General features: G+C 37.0%; 1 protein-coding gene across 2 annotated transcripts in view; it reads right to left on the bottom strand.

Moving 5' to 3' along the window:
• The window catches only part of STK31 (serine/threonine kinase 31), an 83,244-nt gene that overhangs the window by 18,426 nt on the left and 44,443 nt on the right, over window positions 1–20,375 (bottom strand). For both annotated transcript variants that reach the window (XM_065883947.1, XM_065883948.1), the window contains exons 18-21: window positions 19,964–20,089; window positions 18,354–18,440; window positions 17,455–17,604; window positions 14,190–14,312 (exon numbers count right to left, since the gene is read on the bottom strand). In XM_065883947.1, coding sequence (XP_065740019.1) covers window positions 14,190–14,312; window positions 17,455–17,604; window positions 18,354–18,440; window positions 19,964–20,089 — 486 coding nt within the window. The remainder of the gene's footprint in view (window positions 1–14,189; window positions 14,313–17,454; window positions 17,605–18,353; window positions 18,441–19,963; window positions 20,090–20,375) is intronic.

Raw genomic sequence — 20,375 nt, 5'->3', positions numbered from 1 at the left:
GCACATATCATGATCTCAGTTTAAAAAAATAAAATTAAGAGGCAAGGTCTACTGAGAAGAACGGGTATAAGATTTAGGTAGGGGCTTGAGGAAAGCAGTAAAAGGTTTAAAGTAATCGTTGAGGGAAATATGAGAATGAACTGACTGTGGGCAGGTGAAAGGACTAAAAGAAAGCACTGAGGACCTAACAGAAGTAAGACTGATATGGTGCTGACATTCTGCAAAAGTATTCAGTTCCCAAGGTGTTCAAGGGGTCCCATTCCATACTAGTCTTCCCTCTTAAAATAAAATCTGAATGAAACATAACCAACAAACCTAAGAAGACTCTGGAAAGTGGAAATAAGAAGCTAAAAAGGAAAGAAGAAAGTGAAGTGGCTAGGAACCTTGGGATTTTAAGAAATGACACAATGGTGAATTCCCTGGGTTTTATTTCTGACTCTCCTATATCCCACAATGGATGCTAGAGAAGCTTGCAACCCAGAAATGGCAAGAACCACAGACCAAAAGAGCCCCAAGAAAAGCCTGCTCCATCTAGCTAAAGGACTGTGAATAGGGTAGTCCAGCAGAAGAGAAAACCTTTTTGGTAACAGCCTCTACTCCAGCCAAACACCAAAGGAAAAACTGTCAGCGGGGCTGAGTGGGGAGCTGAACTCCCACCCGTACTCATCAGCAAAAAGGCAGAACAAGGTTGTATGTGATGGCACTAGTTGGCAATCTACTCCAAGGGGTACTGTCAGTGGGACCCAGTGGAGAGCTATCTTCTACTACCACTCAACAGCAACAAAGTGGAAAAAGCAGTGTGAGGCAGTGTTAGCCAGCACTCTATTTTTCCCTCTCCACTCCCCAAGTGACAGGAGGACCCCGTGGGAAAGGAAACTTATACCCTCACCAGGCAGCAACAGGTACACGGAGGTGGAATAAGGCAGTGGTGAAGCAGTAACAGTTTAACACTCTGCTCCTCCTGCTCCCTGCACTCTGTTAACAGAGAGATGAATTTCCACTCCCAACCATCAGGAACAAGAAGAGGCAAAGTAGTACAAATCAGCATTCCACTTTTGCTGAGGTGGTGTCAGCAGAGCTCAATGGGGAGCTGAAGATCTAAAGTCATCTGAAACTGTACACTACACCTAAACAAGGTAACTGTCTGCAAAAAAGGAAGATTAAATAGGATGCAGAGTCTCAGAACATAATACCCCAAATGTTCAGGCTACAATCAAAAATCACATGTCAAGTTTAAAACCAACAAAATCTTAAATGACAAAAAGACAATCAACAGAAGACATCAAGAGGACACAGATGCAAGGATTATCTGACAAGGATTTTAAAGGATTATCTGACAAGGATTTTAAAGGAGATGTTAGTGGCTCCATCCAGCCTGGAAGCCTTAATCCTCCTACATACAATTCTATAATAATGAGATCCATTCCACTCAATCTGCTTAATTATGATATTAGCATCACTTCCAGATTTTAGGGGGCTGCCACCCATTTTCCTTCTGTTGAGATTTCTCTTAATTGGAATATTTGTGAAAGGCACTCATCATAGGTCACATTAGCTGTATCTAAAGGAATGACAGATATAGAATATTACTTTTCCCCTTGTCTCTTAGTTGGGGATTAAACATCAAAACGAAGCATAATGTATAAAAAGTACACCTGACCTCTAAACAGAAGTGTTACTCACATCCATGCAAGGCTTTCTAAAAGGAGGACTTCTCACCAAAGAGCTCACAGAAGACAAGGTTAGAGATGCCTTAATAGGGCATTGTAAAATATAAGGGACTTCATTGTAATCAGTGCAATGACACATTAGTAACCTATTTCCAAAGCCTGGGCCCCTACAGCAATTGTTCATCATTGGCTTCAGTGAAGACTGCACCTTCAAGGCTTAATATGTGATGTGAATGCAGAAGGTGGTCTTGAACACAGCCTCAAGACACTGAAATTCTGAGATGGGACGTTACTTAAGAAGTGATGTCCTTCTCTGACTTTCACATGCCTCACGTCTACACTTAGGATGATGATGTGCTCCCTCACATGGTTGTTTAGGAGGATGCAATGAGATTAAGTTCATAAAGCACTTATTAACTAAGTTCCAAACATGCACTATGTGTTCCCAGCAAGGGAGGATGTTATCACCATGTTATAAATACACATAATAATGTCCTTAAATTAATAAATATAATGTTTGGTCATACTCTGGAGAAAAATCAAATATATGTCTCTTTTATAAAAATTAGTCTCACAAACAAATAAAACCTTAAAAAAATAGAATATTTTTAAAATCATATATAGCAGACCACAAAACATATCTAGAAACGAGGTTTGTCTAAACAGGCTAAAGAGATGAATAGGAGTCAAAGGGGATACAGGGTAGCCTAGATGTTATATGATGGGGTCCAACGCTGAAGAAGAAAGGGAGAGAAGCTAGGAGTTGCTGATAGACTACGGAGAAATGGAAGACAGTGGACAAAACATATTGGAAATTTAAGAGCAGTTACAGTAAAATGAGAGGATAGGAAGTCCTGTCCAGATAAAAATATACTGGATTGGATCCTTTACTTTTGTAAAAGAAAAACTATAGGGAATCACAAAATCCTGGTTTCGGAAGGTAACTGAAACTGCATGAAGGTATGGGTCTCAAATTGTTAAGGAGGTCCAAAAAACGCAGACCTGAGAGAATGGCTAAAACAGAAAACAATGGCAATAGGAGGTATTAACAATCGTGAGAGTCTGAAACTCTCATACAGTGCTGGTTCTGAGAATGCAAAATGGTACAGCCACTCTGGAAAACTTTGGCACCCCCTTATAAAGTTATATATACAATTACAGTCTACTCAATAATCGTCCTCCTATTTATTCTAGAGAAGTAAAACTATGTTCACACAAAAACGTATACACAAATGTTCCTAGCATCTTTATTTGTAATAGCCAAAAACTGGAAACCCAAATGTCCTTCAACAGATAAACAAAGTTGGTACATCCATATAATAGAGTACTACTCAGCCACAAAAATGGAATGAACTATTGATATACTAAACAACTTGGATGAATTTCAAAGGCATTATGCTGAGTGAAGAAGCTAGTCTCAAAAGGTTACATACTGTAAGATAACATTTATATGACATTCTTAAAAAGACAAAGCTGTAGTGGTATAGAAAAGATCAGCAGTTGCCAAGGGTTAAGGGTTAGGGAGAGGGTATGACTACAAAGGGACAGCACATAGGATTTTTTTTTTTTAGAGTTAGAGAACTGCTCTGTATCCCAGCTGTGGTGATGGGTATACTAATCTATACATATGTTAAAATTCATAGGACTGAACACCAAAAACCAATCAACTGTACTACATGGTAATTTAAAAATAAAATTTTTAAAAGAACTCAGTCAACATTAAAGAAGAGCAGGAATTCAGCACAATAGTGACTTTACTCATAAAGAGTTAATGCAGAAAGGAAATTGGTGGAATAAAGACTGCTATTACCATACTTAAGTGATATTTTATGATAGCTCTCAGGAACATAAGAACATTTAAGACATTCACTTTCGTCCTGACGTAAAGAATAAAGAGATTACTAAAGCAATGACAAAAATGATGCCAGTACAATCATTTCTATGGCTATGATGGTTCTATGAAACCACACAAATTTAAATACATATGCCAGCATAAGGCTAAAACTTGTGAATAATTAATTGTTGAATGGGATTCCCACTGATTACCACTTGGGTAGGTATAAATACTCTTTTTATAACAGTTTTATTGAGGTATAGTTGATGTACAATAAACTACATGTATTTAAAGTATATAATTATCAATATTTTGATATATGTATCCTGCTACAAATTCATCACCACAATCAATCTGGTGAACATGGTGATCATGCCAAAAAAATTTCCTCATGCCCCTCTGTAATCTATCGCTCCCTTCCTCTCTGCCCTCAAACTCCAGAGCACTCCTTTCTATCACCATAGATAAGTTTGCATTTTTTAGAATTCTATATAAATAGAAACATAAAATATGTACTTTCTTTCCTTTGGCTTTTTTTAGCTTGGCAGAATTATTTTGAGATTCCTCCATATTACTGGGTGTAGAGGCATAACCTGAGAGATACTGAGGATTCAGTTCCAGACCACTGCAATAAAGTGAATACCGAAATAAAGTGAGTCATGCAATTTTTTTTGGTTTCCCGTAACATAACAGTTATGTTTACACTATACTGTAACCTATTAAGTATGCAATAGCATTATGTCTAAAAAACAACGTAAGGGGTGGGACCTTCAAGATGGCAGAGGAATAAGACATGGAGATCACCTTCCTCCCCACAAATACATCAAAAATACATCTACATGTGGAACAATTCCTACAGAAAAACTACTGAATGCTGGCAGAAGACCTCCGTCTTCCCAATAGGCAAGAAAATCCTCATGTACCCGGAGAGGGCAGAAGAAAAAACAGAGACAAAAGAATAGGGACGGGATCTGCACTTCTGGGATGGAGCTGTGAAAGAGGAAAAGTTTCCACATACTAGGAAGCCCCTTCACTGGCAGAGACGGGAGGTGGGCAAGGGGGAAGCTTCAGAGCCACGGAGGAGAGCGCAGCAACAGGGGTACAGAGGGCAAATTGGAGAGATTCCCACACAGAGGATCGGTGCTGACCTGCACTCACCAGCCTGAGAGGCTTGTCTGCTCACCCGCTGGGGCAAGTGGGGGCTGGGAGTTGAGGCTCAGGCTTTGGAGGTCAGATCCCAAGGAGAGGACTAGGGTTGGCTGCGTGAAGACATCTTGAAGGGGACAACTGCACCACAGCTAGTGGGGAGGGAGTCCGGGAAAAAGTCTGGACCTTCCTAAGAGGCAAGAGACTATTATTTCGGGGTGTGTGAGGAGAGGGGATTCTTTCCCTGTCTGTCCACAGAAAGCAGAGCAAAACCTAAACGAGCTCCAGAGATGGATGCGAGCCGCGGGTATCACCTCGGACATCAGAGACGGGCATGAAACGCTAACTGCTGCTGCAGCCACCAAGAAGCCTGTGTGCAAGCACAGGTCACTAACCACATCCCCATCCCAGGAGCCTGTGCAGCCCGCCACTACCAGGCTCCCGCGATGCAGGGACAACTTCCCCAGGAGAACATACGGCACGCCTCAGGCTGTTGCAACGTCACGCCAGCCTCTGCCACTGTGGGCTCGCCCTGCATTCCAATTACAACTACTGTACCCCTCCCTCTTCCCGACCTGAGTGAGTCAGACTGCCCTAATCAGCCGCTGTTTTAACCCTGTCCTGTCTGGGTGGGAACAGAGGCCTGAAGACAACCTACATACAGAGGCGGGGTCAAAACCAAAGCTGAATCCCAAGAGCTGTGCAAACAAGAAGAGAAAGGGAAATTTCTCCGTGCAGCCTCAGGAGCAGCAGATTAAATCCCCAAAATCAACTTGAAGTACCCTGAATCTGTGGAATACCTGAATAGAAAACGACTCATCACAAAAAGAGGTTGTGGACATTGGGATCACCTGTAGACTTGGGGTTTGCTCTCTGCAACTGACTTCTTTCTGACTTTTATGTTTATCTTAGTATAGTTTCTAGTGCTTGTTATCATTGGTGGATTTATTGATTTGATTGCTCTCTTTCTTTTTTTTATTATTAATAGTTGTTTTTAAATTTTTTTATTTTCATAATTTTTTTAATTTTCATTATTTACTGGGGTTTTTTCTTTCTTTTTTTCTCCCTTTTCTTCTGAGCTGTGTGGATGAGAGGGTCTTGGTGCTCCGGCCTGGTGTCAGGCCTGAGCCTCTGAGGTGGGAAAGCCGAGCTCAGGACACTGGACCACCACAGACCTCCCAGCCCCACATAATATCAATTGGCTAGAGCTCTCCCAGAGATCTGTGCCTCATCGCTAAGACCCAGCTCCACCCAACAGCCAGCAAACTCCAGTGCTGGACACCCCATGCCAAAAAACTATCAAGACAGGAACATAACTGCACCCATTAGCAGACAGGCTACCTAAAATCATACTAAGTTCACAGACACTACAAAGCACACCACCGCACGAGGTTCTGCCCACCAGAAAGACAAGATCCATCCCCACCCACCAAAACACAGGCACCAGTCCCCTCCACCAGGAAGTCTACACAATCCACTGAACCAACCCTACCCACTGGAGGCAGACACCAAAAACAACGGGAACAATGAACCTGCAGCCTGCAGGAGACCCCAAACACAGTAAGTTCAACAAAATGAGAAGACAGAGAAATATGCAGCAGATGGAAGGAACAAGGTAAAAACCTAGCAGACCAAACAAATGAAGAGGAAATAGGCAATCTACCTGAAAAAGAATTCAGAGTAATGATAGTAAAGATGATCCAAAATCTTGGAAACGGAATGGAGAAAATGCAAGAAACATTTAACAAAGAACTAAAAGAACAAAAGATCAACAAAACAATGATGAACAACACAAGAAATGAAATTAAAAATTCTCTAGAAGGAATCAATAGCAGAATAACTGAGGCAGAAGAACAGATAAGTGACCTGGAAGATAAAATAGTGGAAATAACTACCACACAGCAGTATAAAGAAAAAAGAATGAAAAGAATTGAGGACAGTCTCAGAGACCGCTGGGACAACATTAAACGCACAAACATTCGAATTATAGGGGTCCCAAAAGAAGAGGAGAAAAAGAAAGGGTCTGAGAAAATATTTGAAGAGATGATACTTGAAAACTTCCCTAACATGGGAAAGGAAATAATCAAGTCCAGGAAGTGCAGAGAGTCCCATACAGGATAAATTCAAGGACTAACATGCCAACACACATAGTAATCAAACTATCAAAAATTACAAAGAGAAAATATTAAAAGCAGCGAGGGAAAAGAAACAAATAACATACAACAGAATGCCCCATAAGGTTAACAGCTGATCTTTCAGCAGAAACTCTGCAAGCCAGAAGGGAGTGGCAGGACATATTTAAAGTGATAGAAGGGACAAACCTACAACCAAGATTACTCTACCCAGCATGGATTTCATTCACATTTGACAGAGAAATTAAAACCTTTACAGGCAGCAAAAGTTAAGAGAATTCAGCACCACCTAACCAGCTTTACAACAAATGCTAAAGGAACGTCTCTAGGCAGGAAACACAAGAGGAGGAAAAGACCTACAAAAACAAACCCCGAATAATTAAGAAAATGGTAATAGGAACATACATATCGATAATTACCTTATATGTAAATGGATTAAATGCTCCAAGCAAAAGACACAGACTGGATGAATGGACACAGAAACAGCACCCGTATATATACTGTCAACAAGAGACCCACTTCAGACCTAGGGACCCACAGACTGAAAGTGAGGGGATGGAAAAAGATTATTCCATGCAAATGGGTATCAAAAGAAAGCTGGAGTAGCAATTCTCATGTCAGATAAAATAGACTTTAAAACAAAGACTATTACAAGAGACAAAGGACACTACACAATGATCGAGGACTCAATCCAAGAAGAAGATATAACAATCGTAAATATGTATGCACCCAAAATAGGAGCACCTCAATACATAAGGCAAATGCTAACAGTCATAAAAGGGGAAATCAACAGCAAGACAATCATAGTACGGGGCTTTAACACCACACTTTCACCAATGGACAGATCATCCAAAAACAAAATAAATAAGAAAACACAAGCTTTAAATGACACATTAAACAAGATGGACTTAATTGATATTTATAGGACAATCCATCCAAAAACAACAGAATACACTTTCTTCTCGAGTGCTCATGGAACATTCTCCAGGATAGATCACACCTTGGATCACAAATCAAGCCTTGGTAAATTTAAGAAAACTGAAATCGTATCAACTATCTTTTCTGACCACAACGCTATGAGACCAGATATCAATTACAGGAAAAAACTGTAAAAAATACCAACGCATAGAGGCTAAATATGCTACTAAATAACTAAGAGACCACCGAAGAAGTCAGAGGAAATCAAAAAAATACCTAGAAACAAATGACAATGAAAACACGACAACCCAAAACCTATGAGATGCAGCAACAGTTCTAAGAGGAAAGTTTATAGCAATACAATCCTACCTCAAGAAACAAGAAACATCTCAAACAACCTCACCACACCTAAAGCAATTAGAGAAAAAATAAAAAAAAACAAAGTTAGCAGAAGGAAAGAAATCATAAAGTGCAGATAAGAAATAAATGAAAAAGAAATGAAGGAAACAATAGCAAAGATCAATAGAACTAAAAGCTGGTTCTTTCAGAGGATAAACAAAATTGATAAACCATTAGGCAGACTCATCAAGACAAAAAGGGAGAAGACTCAAATCGACAGAATTAGAAATGAAAAAGGCAGAAATACAAAGGGACACTGCAGAAATACAAAGGATCAGGAGAGATTACTACAAGCAACTATATATGCCAGTAAAACAGACAACCTGAAAGAAATGGACAAATCCTTACAAAAACACAACCTTCTGAGACTGAACCAGGAAGAAATAGAAAACATAAACAGACAAATCCCAAGCACTGAAATTGAGACTGTGATTAAAATCCTTCCAAAAAACAAAAGCTCAGGACCACATGGCTTCACAGGCGAATTCTATCAAACATTTAGAGAAGAGCTAACACCTATCCTTCTCAAACTCTTCCAAAATATAGCAGAGGGAGGAACACTCCCAAACTCATTCTACGAGGTCACCAACACCCTGATACCAAAACCAGACAAAGATGTCACAAAAAAGGAAAACCGCAGGCCAATATCACTGATGAACACAGATGCAAAAATCCTCAACAAAATACTAGCAAACAGAATCCAACAGCACATTAAAAGGATCATACACCATGATCAAGTGAGTTTTATGCCAGGAATGCAAGGATTCTTCAATATACAGAAATCAATCAATGTGATACACCGTATTAAAAAACTGAAGGATAAAAACCATATGATAATCTCAACAGATGCAGAAAAAACTTTCGACAAAATTCAACACCCATTTATGATCAAAACTCTCCAGAAAGTAGGCATAGAGGGAACTTACATCAATATAATAGAGACCATATAAGACAAACCCACAGCCAACATCGTTCTCAATGGTGAAAAACTGAAACCATTTCCTCTAAGATCAGGAGAAAGACAAGGTTGCCCGCTCTCACCACTATTATTCAACATAGTTTTGGAAGCTTTAGCCACAGCACTCAGCGACAAAAAAGAAATAAAAGGAATCCAAATCTAAAAGTAAAACTGTCACTGTCTGCAGATGACACAATACTATACATAGAGAACCCTAAAGATGCTACCAGAAAACAGCTAGAGCTAATCAATGAATTTGGTAAAGTAGCAGGATACGAAATTAATGCACAGAAATCTCTTGCACTCCTATACACTAACAATGAAAAATCTTAAAGAGAAATTAAGGAAACACTCCCATTTACCACCACAACCAAAAGAATAAAATATGTAGGAATAAACCTACGTAAGGAGACAAAGACCTGTATGCAGAAAACTGTAAGACAGTGATGAAAGAAATTAAAGATGATACCAACAGATGGAGAGATATGCCATGTTCTTGGATTGGAAGAATCAACATTGTGAAAATGACTCTACTACCCAAAGCAATCTACAGATTCAATGCAATCCCTATCAAACTACCAATGGCATTTTTCACAGATTAGAACAAAAAATTTCACAATTTGTATGGAAACACAAAAGACCCCAAATAGCTAAAGCAATCATGAGAAAGAAAAATGGAGCTGGAGGAATCAGGCTCCCTGACCTCACACTATACTACAAAGCTACAGTAATCAAGACAGTATGGTACTGGCACAAAAATAGAAATGTAGATCAACGGAACAGGATAGAAAGCCCAGAGATAAACCCATGCACACATGGTCACCTTATCTTTGATAAAAGAGGCAAGAATATACAATGGAGGAAAGACAGCCTCTTCAGTAAGTGGTGCTGGGAAAACTGGACAGCTACATGTAAAAGAATGAAATTACAACACTTCCTAACACCATACACAAAAATAAACTCAAAATGGATTAAAGACTTGAATGTAAGGCCAGACACCATCAAACTCTTAGAGGAAAACATAGGCAGAACACTCTATGACATAAATCACAGCAAGATCCTTTTTGACCCACCACCAAGAGAAATGGAAATAAAAACAAAAATAAACAAATGGGGCCTAATGAAACTTAAAAGCTTTTGAACAGCAAAGGAAACCATAAACAAGACAAAAAGACAACCCTCAGAATGGGAGAAAATATTTGCAAATGAAGCAACTGACAAAGGATTAATCTCCACAAATATACAAGTAGCTCATGCAGCTCAATATCAAAAAAACAAACAACCCAATCCAAAAATGGGCAGAAGACCTAAACAGACATTTCTCCTAAGAAGATATACAGACTGCCAATAAACACATGAATGGATGCTCAACATCACTAATCATTAGAGAAATGCAAATCAAAACTACAATGAGATATCATCTCACACCGGTCAGAATGGCCATCATCTAAAAATCTATAAACAATAAATGCTGGAGAAGGTGTGGAGAAAAGGTAACCGTCTTGCACTGTTGGTGGGAATGTAAATTGGTACAGCCACTATGGAGAACAGTATGGAGGTTCCTTAAAAAAGTAAAAATAGAACTACCATATGACCCAGCAATCCCACTACTGGGCACATACCCTGAGAAAACTGTAATTCAAAGAGTCATGTCCCACAATGTTCACTGCAGCACTATTTACAATAGCCAGGACATGGAAGCAACCTAAGTATCCATCAACAGATGAATAGATAAAGAAGATGGGACACATATATACAATGGAATATTACTCAGCCATAAAAAGAAACGAAATTGAGTTATTTGTAGTGAGGTTGATGGACCCAGAGTCTGTCATACAGAGTGAAGTCAGAAAGAGAAAAACAAATACCATATGCTAACACATATATATATGGAATAAAAAAAAAATGGTTCTGAAAAACCTAGGGGCAGGACAGGAATAAAGACACAGACACAGAGAATGGCCTTGAGGACACAGGGAGGGGGAAGGGTAAGCTGGGACGAAGTGAGAGAGTAGCATTGACATATACACTACCAAATGTAAAACAGATAGCTAGTGGGAAGCAGCTGCATAGCACAGGGAGATCAGCTTGGTGCTTTGTGACCACCTAGAAGGGTGGGATTGCGGGGGGAGGGAGACCCAACAGGCAGGGTATATCGGGATATATGTATACATATAGCTGATTCACTGTGTTATACAGCAGAAACTTTACAACACTGTAAAGCAATTAATACTCCAATAAAGCTGTTAAAAAATAAAAGAATAAAAAACAATGTACATCCCTTAATTTAAGAATATATTTTATTGCTAAAAAATGTTAACCATCATCTGACATGCAGGGTTGCCACAAATCTTCAATATATAAAAAAACACAATATATGCGAAGTGCAATAAAGTGAAGCACAATAAAACAAGGCATGCCTGTATTAATAGTGCATTCCTTTTTATTGCTGAGTAGTATTCCAATGAATATATAGCAGACTGTTTCTCCATTCATCTGTTTATAGACATTCGGGTTGTTCCCATTTTTTGGCTCTTACAAATAAAATGTCTTTGAATATTTTTGTACAAGTCTTTGTGTGGACATATGCTTTTATTTCTCTTGGCTAAATACCTAGGAGTAAAACAGCTGGGTCATATAATAGGTATATGTTTAACCTTTTAACAACTGCCAAGTTGTTTTCCAAAGTGGTTGTTACATTTACATTCCCCTCAGCAGTATATCAGAGTTCTAGTTGCTATACATCTTAGCCAACACTTGATGTGGTTAGTATTTTTAATTTTAGACATTATAGTGGGCGTGTGGTAGTATTTCATTTTGGTTTTAATTTGTATATCCCCAATGAATAATGATATTGAGAGCGTGTTTTCACATGCTTATTTACCATCTGGACATTTTATTTGGTAAGTGCCTATTTAAATATTTTGCCCATTTTTGAGTTGTCTTCTTATTATTCAGTTGTAAGAGTTCACTGTAAGCTGTATAGAAGTCTTCTGTCAGATATATGTTTTGCAAATATTTCCTCCAAGTTTGTGTATGACTTGCCTTTCATTTTTGTAACAGTGTCTTGTGAAGAGCACAATTTTAAATTTTGATGAAATCCAAATTATTTTCTTTTATACTTGATGTTTTTTGTGTCCTATTACAAAAAAATCTTTGCCAAACTCAGTAAGATTTTCTCCTGTATTTTATTCTTGAGTTTTAGAGACTTAGGTTTTACATTTTGGTCTAATATACATTTAGAGTTAATTTTTATACATTGTGCAATGAATAAGTCAAAGTTTATTTTTTATGTACCGATATCCAATTGTTACAATACCATTTGTTGAAGACTATCTCTTCCCTCATAGAACTGTCCTGGCACCTTGGTCAAAAATCAACTGACCATATTTTAGTGGGTGTTATTTCTACTGTCTCTATTCTGTTCCATTGATCTATGTCTAACTTTACATCAATATCACACTGCCTTGATTTACTGTAATTTTATTAAGTCTTAAAATCAGTTAAAATCCTCCACTTGTATTCTTTTTCAAAATTGTTTTAGCTATCCCAGATCCCATGTATTTTCATATAAACTACAGAATCTGATTGTCAATTACTGTCAAAAAAAAAAAAAGTAAGCCTAGAAGGAGTTTTGTTGAAATTGTATCAAAACTATGACCAATTTGAGAAGAACTCACATCCATACAACACTGATTCTTCCAGTCCATGAACATGGCGCATCTCTCCATTTATTTACACCTTCTTTAGTTCCTGTCAACAATACTTTTGTAGTTTTCAGTATATAGATCTTGCAAATCTTTTGTCAATTTAGCTCTAAAAGTTCCATATTTTTTATACTTCTGTAAATGACTGTTTAATCTCAATTTCCTAGTATAAAGAAACCCAATTAATTATTATACTGACTTTGTATCCTGCAACCTTGCTAAATTTGTTGGTTTTAGTAGCATTAATGTATGTAACATTCATAAAGATTTTCTACATAATTAATCATGTCACCTGCAAATAAAGATGGCTTTACTTCTTCATTTTCAAACTGTATGCTTTTTATTTTGTTTTGTTGCCTTATTTGACTGACTAGAACCAGGATTAGCAAACTACAGCCTGTATGCCAAATCCATCCCACTGCTTGTTTTCATGCAGCGTGCAAGCCAAGAATGGTTTTTACATTTTAAAATGTTTAAAAGAAAATCAAAGAATACTATTTCATGACATATGAAAATTATATGAAATTCAAATTTCAATATCCATAAATAAAGTTTTATTGGAACAGAGGCCCTCACTCATTTATGTACTGCCTATAGCTGCTTTCAGGCTAAAGCAGCAGAAACCATATGTCCCACAAAGCCTGAACTATTTACCATCTGGCCGCTTATGGAAAATTTTGCTGACCCCTGGGCTAGAACCTCCAGTACAATGTTAAACAGAAGAAGTGAGAACAGACATCCTTCCCTGTTAACACTTAATCCCTCATATTTCACAGGAAGAATGGGTTTAAACCATGGATTAGAAATAGCTATTTGGTTTACACTCAAAGCAGGAACTTTTACTCAAGGCTCATTTAATATCATTTAATATTTATTTTCCATATATGCATAAATTACTTCCAGATTAATATAGGACAAAAACATCCTCACTGTTAATCTTGACTTCAATAAAACTAAGACAGTAGCATGCTATGTAAAACATATTATCAAGCCAATTTTTAGAAAGTACACAACAGATGATAAGAAGTACAGCTGACTCTTGAACAACATGGAGGTTAGAGGTGCCGAAGCTTGACACAGTTGAAAACCCGCATAGAATTTATGGTTGGCCCTCCATATCCCTGGTTCCTCTGTATGCGCACAACCATGGATGGAGTGGTACTATAGTATATACTACTGAAAATGAAACTGCGCTTAAGTGGACCCAGGGAGTTCAAACCCATGTTGTTCAAATATCAACTGCAGAGCAACAGTTTATGACAACCTTTTAAAAACAAGTGGGAAGAAATTTTTTCTACTAAAAATCTACCACTATTTTTTATTCAGAGTAATATACTGAGGAAAGCCACTTCAAACCATCACTTTCTATACTGAAATATATATATAAATAAATGACTTATCTGTTTCAATAAAAAAATAACATACCCACAATAAAAGGCAGCCATAAGCATATAAGTCAGAACTTGGAGAAGCAGGTTTTCCCATTTTCAATTCAGGTGATAGCAAACTCAAGTCACCAATCATCATGTTCACTGAGGCTCGCTGACTCTACAAAAACAGTAGGTTAAATATTTTAAAGGCAACACAGTTGAGGCAGCGTTCTGTGAAGTAATCTGCATTTAATCAACACAAAAAATATTCATTTGAAATATTTTATTCTCTCTTGCTTTCAAATATTTTTACCTAATTTCCACCATTATAAATTGCTCTTAAAATCAGTCTCATGAAATTAACAGTGAGACTATGGTTACATTTCACATTGTAGACTCCAGCAGATTAAAAACTAAGAACTAGTGATTCTTTAAGAATTTGGTACTCTTTTGTAAAAAAACACACTTCATAAGGGCTAGAGGCAGTGCTATTTTCTAATTCTGAAAATTCTAAATAACTTTTAAAAACCACAAGTCTACAAAGTACTTCCTTACTGACCATTTTCTAAGTACACCATTTCCAATGTGTCAAAGGATGATGAATGACAAGAACATGAACCCTGGATTCAGACAAACCTTGACTCCAATTCCCACTCTGCCATTTATTTGCTATGTGACCTTGGGCTTTAACCACTTTGAGCCTAAATTAATTAATTTGTAAAAAGGAAATTAATTAATTTGTAACTACTTTACAGAGTTATTGTAAAGGTAAAGGTAATCAGCACAATAATTACCTAGCACATGTCACTACCATCATTATCCTTGCTTCTCAGAGTGTGGTCCAAAGACCAGCAGCTAGAGTATCACCCGGGAGCTTGTTAGAAATACAAAATCTCCATCCCAGAAATGCTGAATAAAAATCTGCATTTTATGTACACCTGAAACATATAGTATCATATACTAGTTTTACCTCAATTTCTAAAAATTGCATTTTAACAAGATCCCCAGGAGATTCACATGCAGTATGATGTATGAAAAGCAATGTTCTTTACTACAGTCTGCTTTTCAAATTACCTTTCCTGATTAGTACTTCAATCTGAGAGTAGGGTGAAAAATGCAGCAAAAGGTGAGTTTAATCAATATTTCAAAGTAAATAATTTTAAATACAGATTAAAAACAATGTTTTGTTGGATAATAACAGCTGACAAATCAGTATAAAACAGGAAGAATTCTTTGGAGTCATATCTACAGTTGTGCAAATGGCATGTTCAAAAAGTAAACTAAACAGGATCCCTATGAATTGAGAACTTTTTAAAACTCACAGTTATTTTTCTTAAGATGTTATCCTAATTTTCATATAAATAAACATAAAATAAACATTTCAGCAAATCTACTATGTATAAATCCTCTATAATCCAGCATTTCATTATAGTTTTACATTTTTATTTTCTCTTCTTTTTGAGGTACCACATGAACACCATTGAAACTGTATACAGACAGGTGGCATTATCCTATAACTTGCAGACGACCAACAAATAAAGCATTATGGGGACTTCCCTGGCAGTCCAGTGGTTAAGACTTTGCCTTCCAATGCAGGGGGTGCAGGTTCGATCCCTGGTCAGGGAGCTAAGATCCCACAGGCCTCGCGGCCAAAAAAACCAAAACATAAAACAGAAGCAATAACTGTAACAAATTCAATCAAGACTTTAAAAACATGGTCCACATCAAAAAAACTCTTTAAAAAAAATTAAAAAGCATTATGACTTTTACTAGTCAAAAGGGAACTCCTCAGACAATAAAATATTGGCAAGGATGTTGAAAAACTGGAATCCTCATACATCGCTGATGAGAATGAAAAACAGTGCAGCCACTTTGGAAAACAGTTTTGTTCATTAAACGGTGAAACACAGAAGAGTTACCATATAACCCAACAATTCCACTCCCAAGAAAACATATCTCCACACAAAAACTTGTATACTGATTTTCATAGCAGCATTATTCATAATAATCAAAAAGTGGAAACCCAAATGCCCACAAACTGACGAAGGTAAAAACAAAATATGGCATATGCATACAACAAAATATTATTTGGGCATTTTTAAAAGGGAATGAAGTTTAGACACATGCTACAACATGGATGAACTTTTAAAACATTACGCAGAGTGAAATAAGTCAATCACAAAAGGCCACACATGATTCCATTTATAGGAAATGTCCAGAATAGGCAAATCCATAGGGACAGAAAATGGATTAGCGGTTTCCAAGAGGCTGAGTAGAGAAAGAAAGAGGGAGTAACTGCAAACCGGTATGGGGTTTCTTTTTGAGGGTGATAAAAAATGTTCTGGAATTAGACAGTGGTGATTGATGCAGAACTTTTTGACCATATTAAGATTAGTAGTGAATTATACACTACTATGTATATGTGAATTATATCACATACTATGGTATGTGAATTATATCTCAATAAAGCTGTTATTTTAACAAAGAGAACTGCTCCCTCGTGATTGTATTTCTTTTGTGTGTGTGTGTGGTACATGGGCCTCTCACTGTTGTGGCCTCTCCCGTTGCGGAGCACAGGCTCCAGATGTGCAGGCTCATGGACCTAGCCACTCCGCGGCATGTGGGATCTTCCCGGACCGGGGCACGAACCCGTGTCCCCTGCATCGGCAGGCGGACTCTCAACCACTGCGCCACCAGGGAAGCCCCTCGTGATTGTATTTTAAAATTGCCCATTCTACCAAAAAGAAAAAAAAAAAGATCACAATATGCTCTTTAATTGTCTGATTTTGTTATCCCACAAACTGCCTCTTCTGAGGTAACATGACACCAAAATTCACAGGCAATGTCATCAAACTCGAACTTGAATTAAGTGGAAAAGTCCAAGGTTCCCAAGTTTCTAAAAATGCCCATTAATCAAAAAATAGCAAAGTATGTATATCTAAATTTAATCTATCGAGGGGGAGGGCACCAGTAGACTGGGAGACAGGAGATGGCCACCTAGTTTTCCTTGTGTACTTCCAGCAACTAAATGTTTCTTGATGAATTAACTGATTAATGCTAATGTTGTCAATGCCACTGACTGTAATTTCAGGTTGCTCCTAAGACTTACGGCTAAAAAATATAATGCACAACTTTAGAAACTCTTGTTCCAGCACCCACCTGATAACACATAATTGCTTGCATTATATGACACACCTTAACTGAAGGCAAAGGTCTTATAATAAATTACCATATGATATAAAGTGCTGAACTACTGCCTAATAATACTAAATAATACTAAATGAAGTCTAGAACTTATTTACAAAACCACTATATTTTACCACAGATTTGGTGAAGTCAAAATCTCCAACAATTCCCTGTTGACGGTTTAAAGCAAATACATTGTTCTGATGAAGTGATCCATGAATTATGTCAGCCTTGTGCAATGTATGCAGGCCCTGGGCAACACCTTTCATGACCTTTAGAGCTTCCTACAGACAAGTACATACAAAAGAAGTCAGGAAGTAGACAAATCATTTTAATAGCTGAACATTTTCTCTAATTAAAAGACTTTTCCAGAAGTGACTAAGCTTCCTCCAAATGAACCTTTAAAAAGAATACAGCAATAGAGAAAGAATTAAAGGACAGAAGTCCTGATTACATAACTGGTAATACCATGTGGTGTCTCTCTGTGTGTGTGTGTGTGTGTGTGTGTGTGTGTGTGTGTATGTGTGTGTGTGTGTGTGTGACTTAGAGACTACAGTCTCTAAGAAGACTTGGATTACAAATAATGAGCAGAAGGCATCTAAAAAAGAAAAAGAGACTGAAAAAGTGTTACTGGGTAGCAAGAATCTAGGCATTCTTTATTATTACTAATTCAAATTTACGATAGAAATTAAAGCTATTGCTTAAAACTTAAAATACCAAGTGCTATACTACACAATTTACATACAGTACAACTTAATAGTTATAAGGATAGGCTTTGGTGCCAAAAAGACCCAATTCCAAGTCCCAACTCAGCCACTGGATAAGGGACCCTGTGCAAGTCACATTAATCTCTGTGAGCCTCATTTTTCTAATCTGTATATAATAGGATAACTCATATCACAGGGCTGATATGACAATTAAACAGAATGAGTCAAAACTGTACACTGTATAAAGCATGTAGTATATCCTCAATAAACTTTAGATGTTATTTTTCTCACTTAATACATCCATGGAAATAAGGTTTTTTACTTACTTCTAAAGTTAAAGGCATGCTGGATTGAACAGCACTCAGGTTTGCCCTAGGATAGTATGGGACCATCAGATAAGCCATAGGATCAGACTGAGAAGCAAAACAGAGAATGAGAATCTAAGTGAAAAATTCTTCAATATATTTTTAGTATACAATGACTGTACAAAATAACTTTTCTGGAAAGAATTACTTCTGTGCTGTGCAAAAGCTTTTAATTAGGCCCCGTTTGTTTAGTTTTGCTTTTATTTCTTTTGCCTTGGGAGACTGATAGGAGAAAATATTGCTACAATTTATGTCAGACTGTTTCTTCTACGTTCTCTTCCAGGAGTTCTATGGTCTCGTGTCTTACATTTAGGTCTTCAAACTATTTTGAGTTTATTTTTATATATGATGTAAGGGAATGCTCTAATTTCATTGTTTTACATGCCCAGCAACACCTTTTGAAAAGACTGTCTAATTAAACTTAAAAGCTTTTGCACAGCAAAGGAAACTATCAACAAAATGAAGACAACCTACGAAATGAGAGAAAATATTCACAAATGATGCGACTAACAAGGGGTTAATATCCAGAATATACAAAGAGCTCATACAACTCAATATCAAAAAACACCAAACAATCAAAAGATGGGCAGAAGATTTGAATAGACATTTTTCCAAAGAAGGCATACAGATGGCTAACAGGTACATGAAAAGATGCTCAATATCACTAGTTATTAGAGAAATGCAAATCAAAACCACAATGAGGTATCACCTCACACCTGTCATAATGGCTATCATCAAAAAATCTACAAATAACAAATTGTGGAGAAGATGTGGAGAAAAGGGAGCCCTCATACATTGTCAGTAGGAATGTAAATTGGTGTTGCCACTATGGAAAACAGTATGGAGGTTCCTCAAAAAACTAAAAATAGAACTACCATATGATCCAGCAGTTCCACTCCTGGGTATATATCCGGAAAAATCAAAACAAACTTATTCTAAAAGATACATGCACTGCAATGTTCATAACAGCACTATTTACAATAGCCACGACATGGAAGCAACCCAAATGCCCATCAACAGATGACTGGATTAAGAAGATGTGATAGATATACAATGTGATATTAGCCATTTAAAAGAATGAAATACTGCCATTTGCAATAACGTGGATAGAGAATATCATGCTTAGTGAAATAAGTCAGAGAAAGACAAATACTATATGATATCACATATGTAGAATCTAAAAAATAATACAAATGAATGTATATACAAAACAGAAACAAACTCACAGACATAGAAAACAAACTTGTGGTTACCAAAGGGGAGAGGGAAAGTGGGAGGGACAAATTAGGGGTATGGGATTAACAAATACAAACTATTATATATAAAATAGATAAGCAACAAGGATTTACTGTTTAGCACAGGGAATTATACCCATTATCATGTAATGGAATATAATCTGCAAATATACTGAATCACTATGCTGTACACTTGAAACTAACACAATATTGTAAATCAACTATATACTTCAATTTTTAAAAAGTTAAAAGGAATTAATTACTTCTCTAAAGCTTGGAGCTAAAACGCACTTTAAATAAAATGTTTTCTGCAAGAGATTAGCATAAAAACTTTACCTTACACAAAAATAGGAATATCAATGGTAGCAACCCAGACTCTTCTTTAGCTTCTCTCCAAGCTCTGTGATACGCGGCTGCTCTCTGAATTACCCTGGCTTCTGTGTCGACATCCACAGAATAGCCCTTGTACCAAAAAAAAAAAAAAAAGAGGGATTGGCAATTCCAAGATTAAAAATCTCACTCTAATTATATATCATTCCAGCTTAAATTAGATTTTTATATAAGTTAAAATATAACTAAATTTATTTTTTTAATACTTTTTCTATCTGCTTTAAATGATATGATATAGAAAAAAAAGAACATTTCTACCAGTAGCTTAATATACACTCTACAATATGCACTCACTAAAGCCAAAGTAATTATCCTACTATCATGATTAACAGTTTTCCAGGTCAATGAAGAGAAGAAA

The sequence above is a fragment of the Phocoena phocoena genome, chromosome 9 (genome assembly GCF_963924675.1).
Source record: "Phocoena phocoena chromosome 9, mPhoPho1.1, whole genome shotgun sequence".
Taxonomy (NCBI): domain Eukaryota; kingdom Metazoa; phylum Chordata; class Mammalia; order Artiodactyla; family Phocoenidae; genus Phocoena; species Phocoena phocoena.
Note: the sequence above shows the minus strand (reverse complement) of the source record. Positions and strands in the feature narration are given on the sequence as shown.